Source organism: Argentina silus (assembly GCF_951799395.1).
Source record: "Argentina silus genome assembly, chromosome: 8".
NCBI classification, from domain to species: domain Eukaryota; kingdom Metazoa; phylum Chordata; class Actinopteri; order Argentiniformes; family Argentinidae; genus Argentina; species Argentina silus.
Window position 1 is genome coordinate 21704177 of NC_139662.1, and position 17599 is coordinate 21721775.

The 17599-nt window shown below is 43.3% G+C and overlaps 3 protein-coding genes across 4 annotated transcripts in view; 1 reads left to right on the forward strand and 2 right to left on the reverse strand.

The window, feature by feature from the left end:
* Nucleotides 1-7116, reverse strand: part of LOC310808079 (glutamate receptor-interacting protein 2-like) — a 29239-nt gene extending 22123 nt beyond the window's left edge. The window contains exons 1-2 of the mRNA XM_083674780.1: nucleotides 7032-7116; nucleotides 105-185 (exon numbers count right to left, since the gene is read on the reverse strand). Of these exons, the coding sequence (XP_083530906.1) occupies nucleotides 105-185; nucleotides 7032-7086 (136 nt within the window). The 5' untranslated portion in view covers nucleotides 7087-7116. The remainder of the gene's footprint in view (nucleotides 1-104; nucleotides 186-7031) is intronic.
* A 1370-nt stretch (nucleotides 7117-8486) lies between these two features.
* LOC310807977 (large ribosomal subunit protein eL32) lies at nucleotides 8487-11262 on the reverse strand. Its single transcript, XM_083674658.1, has 4 exons — nucleotides 11127-11262; nucleotides 10263-10363; nucleotides 9837-10018; nucleotides 8487-8657 (listed from the first exon to the last, which is right to left on the reverse strand). Exons 2-4 carry the CDS (start codon nucleotides 10356-10358, stop codon nucleotides 8528-8530), a joined length of 408 nt encoding a protein of 135 aa, XP_083530784.1. The 5' UTR covers nucleotides 10359-10363; nucleotides 11127-11262; the 3' UTR covers nucleotides 8487-8527.
* A 412-nt stretch (nucleotides 11263-11674) lies between these two features.
* Nucleotides 11675-17417, forward strand: ssuh2rs1 (ssu-2 homolog, related sequence 1). 2 transcript variants are annotated; one of them, XM_083675414.1, is made up of 13 exons: nucleotides 11675-12028; nucleotides 12289-12350; nucleotides 12912-13016; nucleotides 13173-13248; nucleotides 14454-14583; nucleotides 14806-14866; nucleotides 14970-15091; nucleotides 15297-15359; nucleotides 15587-15669; nucleotides 15815-15907; nucleotides 16069-16174; nucleotides 16773-16880; nucleotides 16966-17417. In XM_083675414.1, exons 1-13 carry the CDS (start codon nucleotides 12006-12008, stop codon nucleotides 17104-17106), a joined length of 1173 nt encoding a protein of 390 aa, XP_083531540.1. In that variant the 5' UTR covers nucleotides 11675-12005; the 3' UTR covers nucleotides 17107-17417. The 2 variants fall into 2 exon arrangements, with proteins under 2 accessions (XP_083531540.1, XP_083531541.1); XM_083675415.1 differs by lacking the exons at nucleotides 11675-12028; nucleotides 12289-12350 and adding an exon at nucleotides 12371-12653.
* Nucleotides 17418-17599: the final 182 nt, after the last annotated feature.

Genomic DNA, 17599 nt, shown 5'->3' on the forward strand with positions numbered 1-17599 from the left:
CCGCATACACAATTATTCATTTCAATTCAATTGGGCACTGTAGCTGCGGAGAGACAGCAGAAACGCTGAAACAGACGGTAAGATTTGAGTGTACTATACTTTACCTGCAATGCTGCGTCGCCTGGCGGCGAGGGAATGGTCGGTTCCACCAGAGTCCTTGCCCCCTTTGGAGTACGGCCCCTCATCTGCAAGATTGAGAGGAACATTTGGCAGCTAATTTGGATGTTTTGAGAACTACTATGGTGTGCGAGGAATGTTTTCTGCCAAGGGTAGAGGAAATTCCATTCGTCCCCTTTCCACACTCTGACAGCTGCCACCGGCTCCGTCCATTAACCCTATGATCCCCATCACTGAGAGTGTGGATACAAGGGAGAAGTACAACACTAAGCCAACGGAAACCTGCAGCAGGCATTTAGCGAACTCAAACAGAACAATCAGGTCAACCTCCGTGACCCGGAAGCTCCCTCCCTCTGCTCCTTGTTCCCACGGTTACCCTGTAAGAGGGTCAGGAGACGGAGGCAAGTCATTTTGGCGCGAGAGGCCGGGACCACAGAGAACTCCGCTTTAGGCACATTCCATCTGTACCAAGATGGTGCACATAGGAGGCAGGGGAATGTTCTGGAAGGAGCAGGCTGTGAGGTTAATGGACTGCTCAGGCTTGTAAAGAGAGCATCATCATTTCCAAACAGTTAGACCAGCTGCCACAGACAACCAGGAAAACGTCTGTCGCACAGGGATTCTGTATTTTTACGTTCTGAGCCATTTCTGACACAGCGTTAGCCCCAGATTAGCAGTGCCACTGCCTGGCCATCTGAACCTGAATATAGCACAAGCATGTCAGCTTGCATGATGAGGAGAACATCTACTCTGCACTTCCTTAATCCTGTCCACCGAGGATTACATTTCCAGCAGCGAATCACACTGATTTAAACATATGACAAAAGGAAAGAGCTATGACATGTTTTTAGGTATTTACATGCATGCCTTGTTTGGTGGGAGTAGGACCTGTGTTGATGTATAGATCGTTTGATTCAATTGATTAAATCGAAGTACAGTTTCTACACTCACTATAGAAACATCAGTGTGTGGGTAAATCTCGTTGATGAGTAAAAAAAAAAAGCTAATGCTCATTTCCCAGGTTCCAGCCTACGGGGCGTCAACTTTAGAATCGTGACTAAACAACCCTCGTGCCTGAGACCATCCAGACCAGCCACTACCACGGCCATCATCAACATCCAACCATCCAGACCAGCCACTACCACGGCCATCATCAACATCCAACCATCCAGACCAGCCACGATCACAGCCATCATCAACATCCAACGATCCACTACCACAGCCATCATCAACATCCAACCATCCAGACCAGCCATCATCAACATCCAACCATCCAGACCAGCCATCATCAACATCCAACCATCCAGACCAGCCACTACCACAGACATCATCAACATCCAACCATCCAGACCAGCCACTACCACAGCCATCATCAACATCCAACGCGGCTCGCTCGCCTCCGGTCAGATAAGGAGATCTTCACATGCACAAAAACCATTAACATACAGACAAAAACACAATCTAAAACAGTATCTAAACGGTTTAAAATGGCCCCCTCTTCATGTCTTCTGTCCTTCATCTGCACTGATATGAAAGAAGAGGACTGGTGAAAGCAGACGCCGCAGGCATTAACCCTACTGGTTCCATTAACCCTACTGGTTCCATTAACCCTCCTGCTTCCATTAACCCTCCTGGTTCCATTAACCCTACTGGTTCCATTAACCCTACTGCTTCCATTAACCCTACTGGTTCCATTAACCCTCCTGCTTCCATTAACCCTACTGGTTCCATTAACCCTCCTGGTTCCATTAACCCTACTGGTTCCATTAACCCTCCTGGTTCCATTAACCCTACTGGTTCCATTAACCCTACTGCTTCCTCCCTTCATAGGGATTCAAATCAGACAGGACTGAGACGCATCCCTGGTCGAAGTCACGGGGGGGGGGGGGGGGGGGGGGGGGAATCGAACCCCCAACCTAAGCATTGTTAGCACCATGCTCCACAAACTGAGCCACAGGGGACCACCGTGTCAGTATATGGACTCAATGGTCATTTGGACTAAAAGGATTGTCAAATTGTGCATGGAGGAGGCTGATTCAGAAACATCTATAATATAGAAAATATGCAGAAATAATATAATATGACATATATTCAACATAATGAGGCTTAACATACTAATGAGGAAATGCAGGAATTTGCATACTATGATAATGCATATTAACATTTTATCCTCTTCCCTGCACAAATATCACAAACTCATTCTCTCTCTCTCACGCATGTGCATGTAATCATTCATTCATTCATTCACACTCACACTCACACACACACACACACACACACACACACACACACACACACACACACACACATACTAGGACAGGCAGTGGCATTGTAATCCCACGGCTTCCTGAGGGCCTGACAGTCCAGCAGCTGTCAGTGCAGTCAAAAGGCAGCGTTACCTCTGGCTTACACTGATCCAATGCATCGCATGTGACTGAACACTACTGAACACTACTGTTCCATCCATTCATCCAGCAGCTATCCCGACCCTGCACCAGCCTGCAACCAGCATCAGTCATCCTCCCAGCGACAATTATGCTCTACGAACGATTTGATCAATTTAGCAGCAATAACAAAACCACTTCCTGATTTGAACAACACACAACTCTGTATGGCTGTGTTTGTGAGGGTTTCAGTGTAAAACCTGGTCAAGAGAGCACCCCTTTGGCTCAAGGATAAGCTCTGCAAAACTGCCATAAGAAAAAACTAGGAAGGACCCAGCATTCTAGCTTCACTTGTAATAGAAATACCTGGAAGGGGTATGTAAAATAGAGTATTAAGATCTTAGGCACCCCCATTAATTTCTGGTGAGTCAATTAACTCCAAATTTAATTCAGGGCATCATACGCCTTCCCTCTCAGAACCTATCAGAATTTAGGTTACATGTGGGGGCTGCTCTGACAATGGCCATGAAATCACAATGCTATTTTCAGAGTTAAAACATTATTTATAAACCGGGCCTCACTAGACCCAGTTTGCATTCAGGTCCACTCTACCGTGTCATTGCATTATCAGACGCTCTATAAATAAGAAGGTCTGTCCCTTTCAGGAAGCGTTCCTCTAAGAGACTAAAAATGGATCAAACAATCTGAATGAAATTCAATTTGTGGCGGTTGTAAACAACGGCAAAGACAGCGGAAATAACTTTCATTAACAAGAAGTCAAAGCTGGGTGGCAAGTTCTGGTAATGTTATCTCGGTGACGTTGTCTAACCCTAGAACAGCGTGAGGTTGCTGCTCTTCAGATGAACAGCATACGGGATGCATCGGCACATTTCTTAAGAAAATACTGCTACAGGTAGTGTCAGAAGCATTCAGACACCTACTGTTAGGATAACACTACTACTGCTTACGTGTGAAACTCTCCCCTTGGCAGACACACACACACACACACACACACACACACACACACACACACACACACACACACACACACACACACACACACACACACACACACACTCATGCCAACATCACAGACACTCCTCAGGTAGAAATCAGTGAGCGGCGGTCTCTTACCGACGCTGTTCTTCGCCTCTCTCCTCAGACCACAGAGCATGGCTGCGGTCCTGTCAAAACATCCGACCTGAGAAAGTGGCCGATCTCCTGAGCAGGGAAGCGAGCTGAAGCACCCCTGGGGAAAGGGTGTCCCGAGAGAGCCGGTCTCACTCACTCACTCACGAAACGCAGGAACACCATTTTCTCTTCTTCATTTCTCTTGTTCTAATACAAGCATTTCTTAAGCCCCCTCTGATGGGAGTCTACTTACTATAGATTAAATAGTATTGATGTACATATACAAAATTCGGATCCATAAAGGGTCTACTGTATGTCCATGCCTTCACACTGTTAAAACAAAAAAAGAGGAGGTTCAGTCAACTGTCATTTCTCAACAGTGCTCCACTGAAAACAACACATGCGCAAGCTCTCCCCAGGTTAGAATAAGTGACTCCACCAACAGATAAAAAAACAGGGATGCAAATGATCAAATGTCCAAAGGAATCATCATCCCTCCCGATTCTCCTCCTCCCATCTCGCTGTGGTTCCTCTGGTCCCTCTTCCTATTCCACAGGATTAATCATCCCCCCGTTCACACACTCACCACGCATGAGCTCACACACAAACCCACCTTCACACACAAGCACGCACAGCCTTAGTGTGTGTGTGTGTGTGTGTGTGTGTGTGTGTGTGTGTATCTGAGAGACTCTCTGCTAGAGGGGTGTGATGAAGCAGTCACACACCCTCCCCACAGATGACAAAGTCACACCCCTTTGCATACACACACTCTCCCTTTCTCCACACAGGAAGAAACAGCCCCACACACACACACACACACACACACCCCATACACACACACACACACACACACACACAGACAAACTCTCTCACTCTCCACGCGGAGAAACGTACAATTAGCGCCACCCCCCACATCCATTGTCACACTATTATACAAGCTGTGAAGCTGTTTCCACACAAAGGCAGGCAGCCATCTACTACTGTCCAACTTCCTTACATGTGTGTGTGTACACTGTCTGTCTGTCTGTCTGTCTGTCTGTCTGTCTGTCTGTCTGTCTCTCTCTCTCTCTCTCTCTCTCTCTCTCTCTCTCTCTCTCTCTCTCTCTCTCTCTCTCTCTCTCTCTCTCTCTCTCTCTCTCTCTCTCTCTCTCTCACACACACACACACACACACATTTGACTGCTTAAAATGCATATAAAAGAATGCTACTATCTTACTGTTTTCCAGCCAACCAGCTCTGGGTGAGAGGGTTCTTCCCCCCCCCTGGCTCCCCTCCATCCAAACACACAAGGGGTTAACACGTCTGCTGACCGACTGGGAGCCACACCTGTCTGTCCATTTGTCACACTGACATGCCTCAAATGCTTTCTCCCCTTTCTCTCTTTTCACCCCCATAAAACATGCACACACACTCACAAACTCACACACAGACAAAAACATGCACAAACGTGCGCGCACACATACACACACACACATACACATACATATATACACACACACACACACACACACACACACACACACACACACACACACACACACACACACACACACACACTCCCCATGGGCAAACTGATGTCATCAGTAAGTCTATGCGTACGGAAATGGCAACAAAGGCCATGTTAAAGTACAAAGTAAAATCACACAAACAGCCCTGACAAAAGTAGGAGCTAGTAGACCCCACATACAGTAGGGTGTTGAAGCCCACACAGATGTTAGGACGTGCTACAGTACAATTAAGACAATTAATTATTCCAAGTTATATTTAAAACGTATACAGAAAATACATCCTTGATCCCCAAAATGCATAGCCCTGACTAAGACACATCAAACAATACCAAACAGACCGTGTTTCTATTCACGGTAGCTTGTACCCTAATTAGTCGGCTCTTCAAGTGGACACAATATGCTTTGGCGTAGATAATTTCCTCAGAGAGTTCCGTCTTTAATACCCTATTTACTGCGTAAGAGAACGTAGTGTTTCAGAGCGAGACTAATTAATTTCCTACAGAAGAAAGAGGAGAGCTGTGTGTTTGATAAAACCCCCCCAGAGGAACAGGCCAGCAGAAATAGGATCATTATGTGCTGTATACTAGTGCAGTTCTTCATGTTAAAACTAATATTTTTGATAAACAAAGAAAATAACAATGCTAGTTTTTTTTAAGATACCGTCTTTAAAATCCAGTTGACAAATGTCTCCATGGAAGAATACATTCCTCTGACAAATAATTGAAGATACACTAAAGTTATACTTTCCAGTATCATCACTTCTCGAAGTCTCTGTGCACTAAATTTATTACACTGTGCAAACACAGCTTTAGAGTAGACCACCTGGTACCCCAGTACCCAAGTGTTATGACCCAAGTTATAACTGTTTATAACAAATAAAAATCTGTAAATGAATGGACAGTTAACAGTCCATCGATTATTTGTAAACACTTCACAAAACCCATCATTTTAGGTTTTATCTGACGGGGTATACAGTACATTCATGGTATATCATAAGACATTCCTCAGCCTAAGACGCAACTGATCATACTGCCATCTAGTGGTTATCACCTCTAGTTGCAACTACATCTTCCAAAACAAAAGCAGCGATGTCAAGAACTTGACAGTGAGTCAGTCAACACAGATCACTGAAGTATACAGATCGGCCAGAGGCAGTAGACATGAGTCAGTAGTATAACAGACAGACATCACACTCACAATACATTGTTCACCCTTCAAGGTAGGTCAAAGGTCAATGAGAAGTCAAACAAAGTCTCATCAGAAAGGGGGAGCAACCCTATGCTTCCCTGGGATATTCAAAGACAAAGATACATGTGTCACAGTTCTAAGAATAGTTTGTTTTCTTCCCTGCATCTCGCTGGGGTTCATCACTTTAGTCATTCCTCCATGCGACGGTTTTAACACAAAGCCTACGCATAGACACTTGTGACTCACCTCCATCTCACCTTTTCTACAAGGCCTTCTTATCTCATTCAATCATGTCATGTCTGCATATAATTTAGACTTCTCTGACATGTAGGCAAGCAAAAATAAATCATCTAAAGGACATAGATGCAGAAATAATAATTGCTTTGGCTTCCAGTACATTACGAAGCATTACATATGGGTTATGATTCGCTATGTAGACCATATATAGGATAAAATGTTTGATCATTTCACTGGACACTGTCCTTTTCACTCTCCAGATCCTGTGGCGATTATAGAACAGGCTTACCAACTCATAAACATATAAAATACCTGACAGGACATCTTGACCGACATACAGCGGTAATAGATGTTAAAGCCAAATATACAGCTGGAAGTTCTGTTTTATTGTTATTACACCATAAACTGAATATATGGTAAATCACTAAAACCTCCATTATTTGTGGAGATAAACAGTCAGCTTACCTTTGGTCTTAGCTCTGATGATCCCAAGCCGGCACCTGAGAGAGAAAGAGAACATCCTCCTCTTTCCTCCGCCTCCCCGCGGTCCTTTCCTCGTGGACTCTGGCGGCTGGGAGAAGGCCATGGTGTAAAGCTTTGGGGTGGAGCATCCCTTCCCAAAGATCACTCTGGCGTTCATTTCGTTGCCTCTGACAGAAAAGACAGCATTCTATTCTCTCTCTCTCTCTCTCTCTCTATCCTGCAGTGTCTCCTCTCGGCCTCTCCTCCGTCTTCACAGTCCCCACCCTAACTGGAGGAGTTCCAGTGCTGTCAGGTGTGGTGTGTCTGAATCAGCCTCAACATGGAGGACAAACAACACGAAAGACAGGATGGATGTAACAGGATAGAGTGGAGGTGGAGAGAGAGAGAGAGAGAGAGAGAGAGATACCGAGGAGTTGAACCTCAGGGTCTCCTCTTCACCATCTGCCCAACATTACTGTAGCAAGCTCCCTATACATATGCATAAACCTATCAGTATCTGTTTCTCTGTCTCTCCGACACACACACACACACAGATGAACACAAGCTGAGGGGCTCGAGTAATGTATGTTATTTTGCATTTCTGGCAGGGTCTGTTTTACATGGGCAGATGGAACAGGGCTGGGAGCAGCCGAGAAGGCACAGCTTGCCTGCCAGAATGCAATGGAAACTTTCACCCTGGGAGGCAGCCTGTAGACAACACTGGCTGGTCATGTTTCCCAAAACATGGCATTGCATCTTGCAATGTAATCATTCTCATAAATGACAGCTAGATTCTAAACATGTCAATGTTGTGTGATAATTATCAAATTTGGTTGGTTGCGTGCCTGATCTCATTTCATGAAGGTCTTAAAAATACACAAAAATATCTTTCAAAAAATACATCGATCATAAATGCAGAACACAACAGAATAATTAAGTTGCTACATACAAACGCAGCCTCATTAGGTGGCTCTGAATAACTGCATATTCTTCAAAGCCACAGCCAACACAACCTCCGAACGTATCAGGATGAATCCTGGTTTTAATGACTTGTGGGTTGTGATGTATTAATATCACCAAAGTACATTGTGACCCTTCTGAGTTGCTTTTAACTTCTTGCAGATTTGTGACATTTCCTCATGATTTTGCTCCTCATGCACTATGAGGAAGAAGTGGGGCAGCAGCCTGAGTGACTACAGGAGGTTGGCAGTGCAGACTGGCTGAAGTGGTTGAAAGCAGTATGCAAAACAAACCAACGCGTTTATGAGCCCTGCACCAACCAATTCAGGCAGGGCTTTCACAGCCCCAGCCCACGCACTTACCCACTTGGTTATCACACTGAAATACATACACAAGCTTTGCGTTCACCATTATCTACAGTATCGTAGACCGAAGTGGATGAAAAGTAGCAATGCCCAAGTCTAAGTCAGGGGGAAATAATACAACCGGAGAGCGATGCACATTTAGAAATATTTTCTTTTAATTGACAAATGGCTGGATCACTCATTCTCCTCGCTACGGAGTCTGGCGTTGGGGTTGGTGATCTTGATGGCCAGCTGGGCGGCCCTCTCCACAATCAGCTTCCTGTTTTTGGAAGAGACATTATGGGCGATCTCAGCACAATGGGTCCTGCGGAAAAGGAAGGGGGCGGTTACATAGATACGAATATTAACAATGACAAAGTGACTTTATGAACTGTATTCGAGACTCGCACACAGAAAGGAATGTGAGTGAGGGGGAAAGGGGATGTTTTCATACAAGTCAGTTTTCTAGTTCCTCAAATTCTCTTCTCTCTTGTTTTATTCCATTCAGGTTATGTATATTTGACTGTGAAAGTAAACTAAATTACAATCCCGATGACCAATACAGTGCAAAGGGGACAGAAGGGCATTGAGAACTTAAAGGCTCTTGTGCATGACGAGGCCATGGCCAAAGGGCCTCTAGGGTCTGCTGAAGGAAAATAAGGCAGAAAAGACTGTCTGACATGGGGGGGAAAAAGCTTCACTTCAGACAAGGTTTTGGCATTTTGCCCATAATTCATCCACTAGTCCTGTGGAGTGACTTTTGTAAGAGACTGTGCCATGAGGGTAACATTCACGAATACGAGTTACAGTTCATAAACGAGTGAAAAGGTGATCAAGCTTTTTTATATATATTAAAAAAAAAAAAAGGTAAACACTGACAACGGACAATGAAGTTCAGATCAGTGGCCAAAATAATGAATGCCACTAATGAAAAAAATAAACAACCTTTCTCTGTGTGCCTTGCTGCAAGAGATGTTTGACATTTGGTTGTGACTGCATCTTATTAGTATAATGCTTACTGACCCTGTACAGGGTCACTTTTAGTCAGGACTACACAGGAGAAAATTGTTTGCAAACAGCGGCAGCAATATCTTTACTTGCTTTTATTTTACCTTTTGATAATCGCAGCAGTTTGCAGCTTACGTTAACGTGGTAGATCTAACGTACCCATGGCGTAAGCAACTTGTTCATAGGGATCAGTCAGGTGGGCACAGGGCGAAATGCACCAATCCTTCTACAATAAAGACCCAGTTAATGCCCGATGGTTTGGAACACTTAGTAGATCGGACCGTTCACACTGCACCTTGCTCCCGACAACCCTTATGAAAGAGCACAGCTTCAGCTCCTCCACGGCCCCCGTGCCACTGCCTCAACCGTAAACACACGTAAACCCCTGTGAGATACACGTTACACGTCGTCGTGTGCAGAACCCCGCAATCAACGTCATCGCTTATCTAAAAATCACGCCAACATTTCCCGCAAGGTGACAGTGAACCGAACTTACTTGTTGCTCATCATGAGGACCTCGAGCTCCTTGATGTTGTGCACCAGGAACTTCCTGAAGCCGGAGGGCAGCATGTGCTTGGTCTTCTTGTTGCTCCCGTAACCGATGTTGGGCATCAGCATCTGACCCTTGAACCGCCTGCGTACCCTGTTGTCAATACCTCTGGGCTTACGCCAGCTTTTCTGTTGGGGGCAAAGAGAAAATACTTTTTTTCAATAGTGGTCATCATTAAGGTTCCCTCCAACTTCTGTGCTTTTGTGGGGAGGGGAGGGGGTTCCTTGCCCCTTACAGCTCCAAATATGCTTTTTCTGTGAGAAAGTGTGCACTTGTGTGAACAGAAGCATTTTAGACAATAAAACTGTGTTACGCATCTTGTTTAATCAAGGGAAGTGTATCTCTAGAGATGTGCTTTGCTAAGAGACTCACCGCGATCTTGACATATCTGTCAGACTGATGGCGAATGAACTTCTTTGTCCTCTTCTTGACAATCTTCGGCTTGGTAAGAGGTCTGAGGGCTGCCATGATGACTGCGTTGTGAAGAAATACACATTAGTAAGCAATAAATACTGACAACCGAGGCTGCTACAGGCAAACCCTCCATATCAACAAACCTGGAATGGCCAACAGTAAAGCGTGGCAGCATCATTGAAAATAACAACTAAATGCAACTCCAAATCTGTCTGAATAGTCATACAGCAATGTAGCTAATCTAGTAGCAATCACCAGTCAACTGTATGTAGTCACTTCATTTGCTCTGCCTCGTATGCATATAGTACACTGAATTTGCTGCTTGCCAGCTATTAAGTATCAGCAGCATGTCTTTATGTCAGTGGTCAACGCAACAATAGCTTATGTAATGTGGCTCACTTCAGGTTTACCGTTTAGCTAGACTGTGTGGGGAAACGGGGCCCATCATAGCATCACCATTGCTGCTAGCTCAGATGGCTAACGTTTCTCACGGAGCAAAACCGTTGACCTATGCTTTCAGGAGCACACTGTACATGCCATTCTGAACCAACACGAAAACTAGTATTTATAATTCACACGTGTCAGCCCTACAACGAGGAGGTTGTTGGTCAGACATATCGCGGCCGCTACGGTCAGCCCCAGCGCAATGGTGGGAAGGATAGCTTGCCGCTCCAGGTCCAAGTTTTACGTCCTAAAGAACGTGTACTCTAAAAAAATCTTCACATAACTCGTACATCTACATTTACCATGATCACATTATGTCTTTCACATAATTTATCAAACCCCAAAACCTGTAGATGAATGTAGATTGAGGTATCTCACCCGCCGGAGTAATGTGTCGAAGGAGTCGGCAACGGCGGAAGGGAAGAAAAGGGCTTCCGGAGATACTGCAAAGCCTTATGGGTAATGATGTCTGTGTTGTTGTGGGAGTAGTCCAGTGGAATCAGAGTCTTTTACATTTACAGTTCTGGCATTCAGCAGACGCCTTTATCCAAAGCGACTTGCAACAAATACATTTGTTCAACTAAGTGAATCATCTATCCACCAGTCATTATAAGATAAAGTAATCAATGCTTAGGCCATAGGCAGTCACAATGTATTGGGCTGTAAGCCTAGTTATGAAGTACTGTTTCCCACGAAAACGTTAGTTACACAACATGTCCGTGCCTGCAACATTACATAGAATTATTATTCATAACAAACATCGCGAAGGTTATGTGCGGCTTTCCAACCATTGTAGGTTTCGATTCCTCCCTGTCACGGGATGAAGACTTCTACTGATCCAAAGTCCGGGTTTAAGACCCAAACAATCACATGTCACGTACAGGCAACAAGCCAACCTGATCCAGGACCAGAGGTGAAATGAGTTTTTCGCCTCACTTCCTGAACAAACTGAGACGAGAGATGACGCATAATTTTTATTTGAGCATATAGTACTTAAAAGTGACTTAGATTGTTGCTTCCACGTGTTATAACCTGAAGTAGGCTCTGTACGTAAAAGAAAACGATAGGGCATTTGTGATAGGGGATCAGATTTGTTCGAACAAATTGGATTTTTCAGTAAATCTCAAGCCATTCTGTGAAAGCCAATAAAAGATAACGGCAAATGTGTGAAGTTACCACGTTGAAGTAGGTGTCTCTGGCTCACACCCTGCTCCAGCTTCCTTTTTTAAACCACTTTCCTGGAGTTTCCTTTTTGATATGGACGGCAGACCACCTATAAGGTGAGAGTTTTTAACTTTTACTTTCAAGCTCATCATGTGATGTTATCTTGATAAGTCTGTCTATATGGAGAATGTGTTTGTTTTATATAGTTGTTATGTTGTGTACAAATATGGCTGTAATAGCGGGCGTGTTAGCCCATTGTAGAGTTGATGGAAGCTGACATGATAAGTCATGTTGTCTGATGTGCCCTGCTGTCCGAACGGAGCCCACTGGTGATTTAGAAATAGCTCTACTCATTCACCTGATTTCTTTTTTTAAGTGGCTATGGATCTTATGGGGTCACTAATCCTGGTTATGCACCAGCAGCAACAGGAAGTCCAGGTAAACGTTCAAGATCATCTTTCAAGGATCATTTTATCCAATCATTCACACACTTTGGGATTATTAGTTAGCCTATACTTGTGATAAATTAGTTATTAATTATCGTCAGTCATGGCAGTTGAGACATTTCCTTACGAGGTGTCACTCTAATACCATAACAAGGGGATGAAGGAGGAGTGTTCGGACGGGGCCACTCCTCTCCAAAACTGCGCTTCCTACTTAAGGTTTGGTAGAACTCCTCGTGAACGTATTGGATTTTATTATACGTTTCCTTTTTTTTGAGAGTGGATATGGAAACACAAGGTGAGCATATAGTGCTGATATACACTTGCTGAGTTGCGAAGTTTTGGTCTAATGGCTTGTCGTAATAATACTTTAATAATGCGTTTTGGAATATATCATTTCCCAATTATTTACCCTCACATTGATATAGCCAGAGAGGTATGCAAGCATAGAATATGGATCGAAACTGTGTTATATTGTTTTACAACATATGTTTAGAAAGGCAATAATTTCAATCCTGTACTTCTCGACTTAACTGGTTTGTCTGGTTTCTGTCAGCTATGTTTGCCCCGCCTGCGTCCGACTTCCAAGGACCCAGCGCTCCTCCAGCTAACATGTTTGACAGTGTGCCCGGCTATGAAGGGACAGTCTCTGGAGGCGGAGGTATGTGGTATCAAGAAGACCTTTGTCCAATGTTTGCTGCGTGCTAGTACTCTTTAAATCAGCCATGAGCCAGACACACATGATAAACATTTTTAATACATTCATTTTTGATAGAATCATATATCACACAGCCTCACACTTGTCTGTTCACTGAAGGTGGATACTTGCCCCCGCCCATGCCTTCTTACCCGGTCCCACAGCCAGAGCCTGGGCCCGCAACCCCACACTGGAAGTAAGAGTCCACTACTATTATATTGTGCTGTGTCGTCACCCTGTTCAGTAATGTGGTCTGATCTGTGTCCAAATCCAATCAAGTTGCCAGGTGTGTGGCCATACCAACAGAATGGCCATTACACCACAATGCATACACAATTGAGATGCTGATCAAACACATTTCAGAGAAGTGACATTCCAATGCCTTATTGCAAAATGTTACCTTTGTCTAGACAGGGTCAAAATGTGGTCTGTGTCCACATACTATGAGATTATTACATCAATAATGTAACCCTCATGTGAAAGCTATTTTACAATAAATATTGCAACCAGTCAATTCCATGCTAGCCCCTCCACCATCGGAAACTGGGAGACTATACTTTGTGGCAGATTCATACAACAGCATAGCCCAACAGTTTTTTTTTTCTTTTTTAAATGGAAGTCTACATGTGTTGTATATTGGGCATATCTAACCACTGTGAGAAAACGTGTTCTTTATTTGAAGGAGAAGACAAACTACTTCTTACTTTTAGCTATTTATTTATATGTCAGAATTCTAGGCTTGTACAAGGACCACTTTTGGCGAAGAAAATCACAGTCAGCAAGCTGTTAATCTGTAACCAACCTTCCAAAAATGGATACATTCAAAATGTCACACAAAACATTTACGGTAAAACAAAGTGATTGTGATTGGCTATTTGGTTGGGGAGGAGCCACAGTTTAGACTTGGCTCGCCCCTTGTTGGTGTTTTAGGCCGGTCCCAGCCCCTGACACTCGATCCGTTCCAGGTAGAGATATCGCCGGTCCGTTCCCTCTGGGGATCGAGTTGACCTGCTGAAGAAAACATACACCTACACTTTCTTGTGTTATGCGTGTGTTGCAACATCCATCTTGATGACCTGACCCTAACCTCTTCATGTATTAATCCAATGTACCATGGAACTAATGCTTGATTCATCTCTCATTTATCAACAGGCCATCACATTAGTAAATTTAGCACACTGCAGTAATGTATTTTTATTATAGCAATAATAAACTGTTTTTATAAAGATAATTTCTAACACCACATGAACAAAAGGGTGGCTTTATTTTTGCTGTCAATATGGTTATGGTTAACCAGGTTCTCAATATCGTGTTTCCACTGAGAACCACGAGTGACCTACTTTTTCACATAAACAAAATATGTAGCTGTGTGACACATTTTTGTAACTGCCTCATCCACAGCATCCCTTCCATCACCGAGGACACTGCTAGAGAGGCCTTTGCCATGTTTGCATCCAGTAAGTGCTGCTACAGTTCAGCACCAGTGAAGGATGGTGTGATCACCAACATGGAGGCCTTCAACACATACAGGGTAGGAGGGCTGTATAAGTTAGTAGGGTGGTTGTTGTTTCCCTTTGTGTGACGTCGGTCCACATCAGCATATTTCAGCACCACAGACCATACATAAAAGTGTCCTCTTGTGCCTTTGTGTACAGAACCTCTGTTGGGACCAGCCCAAAAGGTGAATGAATACCTTCTACCGCACTCTTTCTTAATGTTATTTTTTGTGTAATTTTGTTTCTCCCTTTTCTAGTACCGCCTAGAAACATTTACAGAGTCACGGTCTACAGAATGGAGTCACACGCCATACAATGGTACAATACCAAATCTATAACAGCTTCTTCTTCTCTTGTCATTCTGTTGTCAAATATGTCCATCTTGTAGAATGTCTATGTTTAACTTCTTCTTCATTGGTAGGTCAGGCAGTGGATGCCTTCTCTCAACAACCTCCTGGGCCCTGGGATATTGCTGCTAAAGCCCCCACCTTCTTTCAAAACGACACACAAGTCATCAGGGTTCCTTACACCTCATCTGTCAAGGTATTTGTTTATTTATTAGTTGAAGAAACCATCGATAAAAAGAACCATAAAGCCGGGTTACCTGGTGCATCTGGTCCTTATATGGCAAACCACATTATATTTAACATTCTAACTCTTCTTATTCTGTGATGTGTGTAAAACATGTTCTAATTGTTTGAAGTTGGCAAAGAGATGTCTTTGATAAAGTGTCATTATACATCAACAGAACTGCCATAGCTGTATGGGAATGGGGAAAAATCCCTGCAAAGATTGTGCCGGTGCTGGTAATGTAAGTGACGGTTCCTCCTTCAGTCCTTACTGTGAAAAGAAAGGCATTTTCATTATTTCCGAGAACTTTACACACCCACATGAATCATCATTTTCAGAGGTTGTTTTTTTTGTATGAATCATGGTTATCTTGGGTTATTCAGTATGTCACAAAACAAGATGAGGACCCCATAGCCCTTGTCAAATGGGTTATTTAACTTATTTTCCTTGTTTTCTTATCATTGTCAGAAAGTGTGCTGGGTGTGCAATGGATCTGGTAATCGCTTTGGGGACGACCGATGCAACCATTGCAGTGGAAGAGGGAGAGAGAAGTAAGTGTGCACTGCATCCGGTAGCCTCAAATCACAGGTTAGAAACAGGCACACTTGGTTAGAAACAGGCACACTTGGTTAGAAACAGGCAAACCCTGTGATTGGTTGGCTTGGTTGACATTATATTTAATTTGTTTCACCCCAGTTGCAGAGCGTGTAATGGCCATGGGTCAACGGACTGTAACACCTGCAATGGCCGACGACAGCTTTTGGTTTTCATCAACCTCAACATTAAATGGTCAGTATTATTGACTCAGCCTTTTCTTTTCTTTTTTTTTTAATTGCTAATTGTCTTATAGATGCTACAAACACTCTGTGTCTATAAAACCGACCTCCTCAGTATGATCCATGATGCACAGATGAGCAACTGCCAATTTGATTTCTGTATTCACATTCCAGGGTTAATAACAACGACAACTTTGTTGTGGAACAGTCAAGTGGTTTGAAGGTGGACAACCTGAGCAAGGTTTCTGGGAAGGAGATGTTCAAGGATTCTCAGTACATGGTAAATTATCATGTCCATTATTAGTCCTTCTTTATAGGTATGAATCAAGAGATCAATACGATATAAATAGAATGTATGGTTATTATGAATATGATCATATTCAAATACTAAATTACATTATATTGAAATAATAATTGAAAAGGTGTATGGGGAAGGAGTTATCCTGCATAGTGCAATGCATTATTCCTACCTGATCATAATGGATCTAAAGCCTTGACTATATGGCGGGTGTGTTTTATAGGTATATCAAAATCTAGATATCAAATCATGCTTTGGTAATGATACGTTGTATATTCTGCAAGAATACACACAGTACATAAGTCAACTCAACTCAATCATGATGAATGACGGGTGCAGTTGAAACAGACGTCAAGTTGTTGCAAACAGTCGCCCCGCAATTCAAGTTTCTCCAACCGAGTCTCGAACTTGCAACCTCTGACTTGCCAACACATGACCACCGTCACCTCAAGTACCCGATGTAAACCAGCTACGCTATTGAAAAGCTAGCAATTGGACAGCGTGGGTAGGTGGGGGTATTTGAACTTGAGGAGTGAGTTTACCATCTCAACTCGGTCACACAGTTACTTCTGTTGTGCAGGTATACCCTGTGATGGGGTTCCCCGACCCTGCGGTGGTCCAGGCTGCACAGCGCCTAGTGGGAGAACACCAGGGCAAGTACTCCCAGTCATCACGCATCCTACAACAGGTAAAGTCTGTTTCCCTCTCCCCTCCTTTATATAAATCACAGCAAGAGTTGTTTTGCATGAAGGCTCTCTCTTTGTTTGTTGCAGCGCCAGACCATAGAGCTGATTCCTATCACCAAGGTCTCCTACATGTGGAAGGGAAATACACACATTTACTTTGTTTATGGGAATGAGTTCAAAGTCAGCACTGATGATTATCCAGCTACTTGTTGCTGTGCAGTGATGTAACCCAGGAAAGTATTTACATAGGAAAGCATTCTTGAATGTGTACAATGGAACAGTGTTGTCATCATAATGCATAACATTACAAAGGGACCAAATGGCTACTTAAGTTTATATAATTTACATAAGTTACTCACTCAACTATTCTCCAATGCACTATATGAAAGAATATTATAAAATGTTACACAATTAAATTGTGCTTCGAATGCTAAAGTTATTTTTTTAATCATATTTCTTAGTATACTTGTCTTCATATGAAATGATTGCCTTAATACAATAACACATTTGGTTGTTGTATGAATAAAAACATTTTTAACATCAAACGTTTTGTAGTTGGTGAATTTGAGTAGCCTGCTGAGAGAGGAAATACTTTTGAACAGGCATGCTTACACAAAAGCAGACTAGGTTTTCTTGGTGTAGTTTTTCTGTATTACAATTCGGTACAAATACCATTGATATGTACACTGCTCAAAAAAATTAAGGGAACACTTAAGGGACA

What these genes read in the sequence shown, in the direction of transcription:
- LOC310807977 (XM_083674658.1), bottom strand. Translation starts at nt 10,358, where the DNA reads ATGGCAGCCCTCAGACCTCTTACCAAGCCGAAGATTGTCAAGAAGAGG. An exon ending in ACAGATATGTCAAGATCGCG is followed by an intron (nt 10,019 to 10,262) that starts GTGAGTCTCTTA and finishes TGCCCCCAACAG; the next exon opens with AAAAGCTGGCGTAAGCCCAG. An exon ending in GTCCTCATGATGAGCAACAA is followed by an intron (nt 8,658 to 9,836) that starts GTAAGTTCGGTT and finishes CCTTTTCCGCAG; the next exon opens with GACCCATTGTGCTGAGATCG.
- ssuh2rs1 (XM_083675414.1), top strand. Translation starts at nt 12,006, where the DNA reads ATGGACGGCAGACCACCTATAAG. An exon ending in AGCAGCAACAGGAAGTCCAG is followed by an intron (nt 12,351 to 12,911) that starts GTAAACGTTCAA and finishes GGTTTCTGTCAG; the next exon opens with CTATGTTTGCCCCGCCTGCG. An exon ending in ATTGTGCCGGTGCTGGTAAT is followed by an intron (nt 15,360 to 15,586) that starts GTAAGTGACGGT and finishes TATCATTGTCAG; the next exon opens with AAAGTGTGCTGGGTGTGCAA.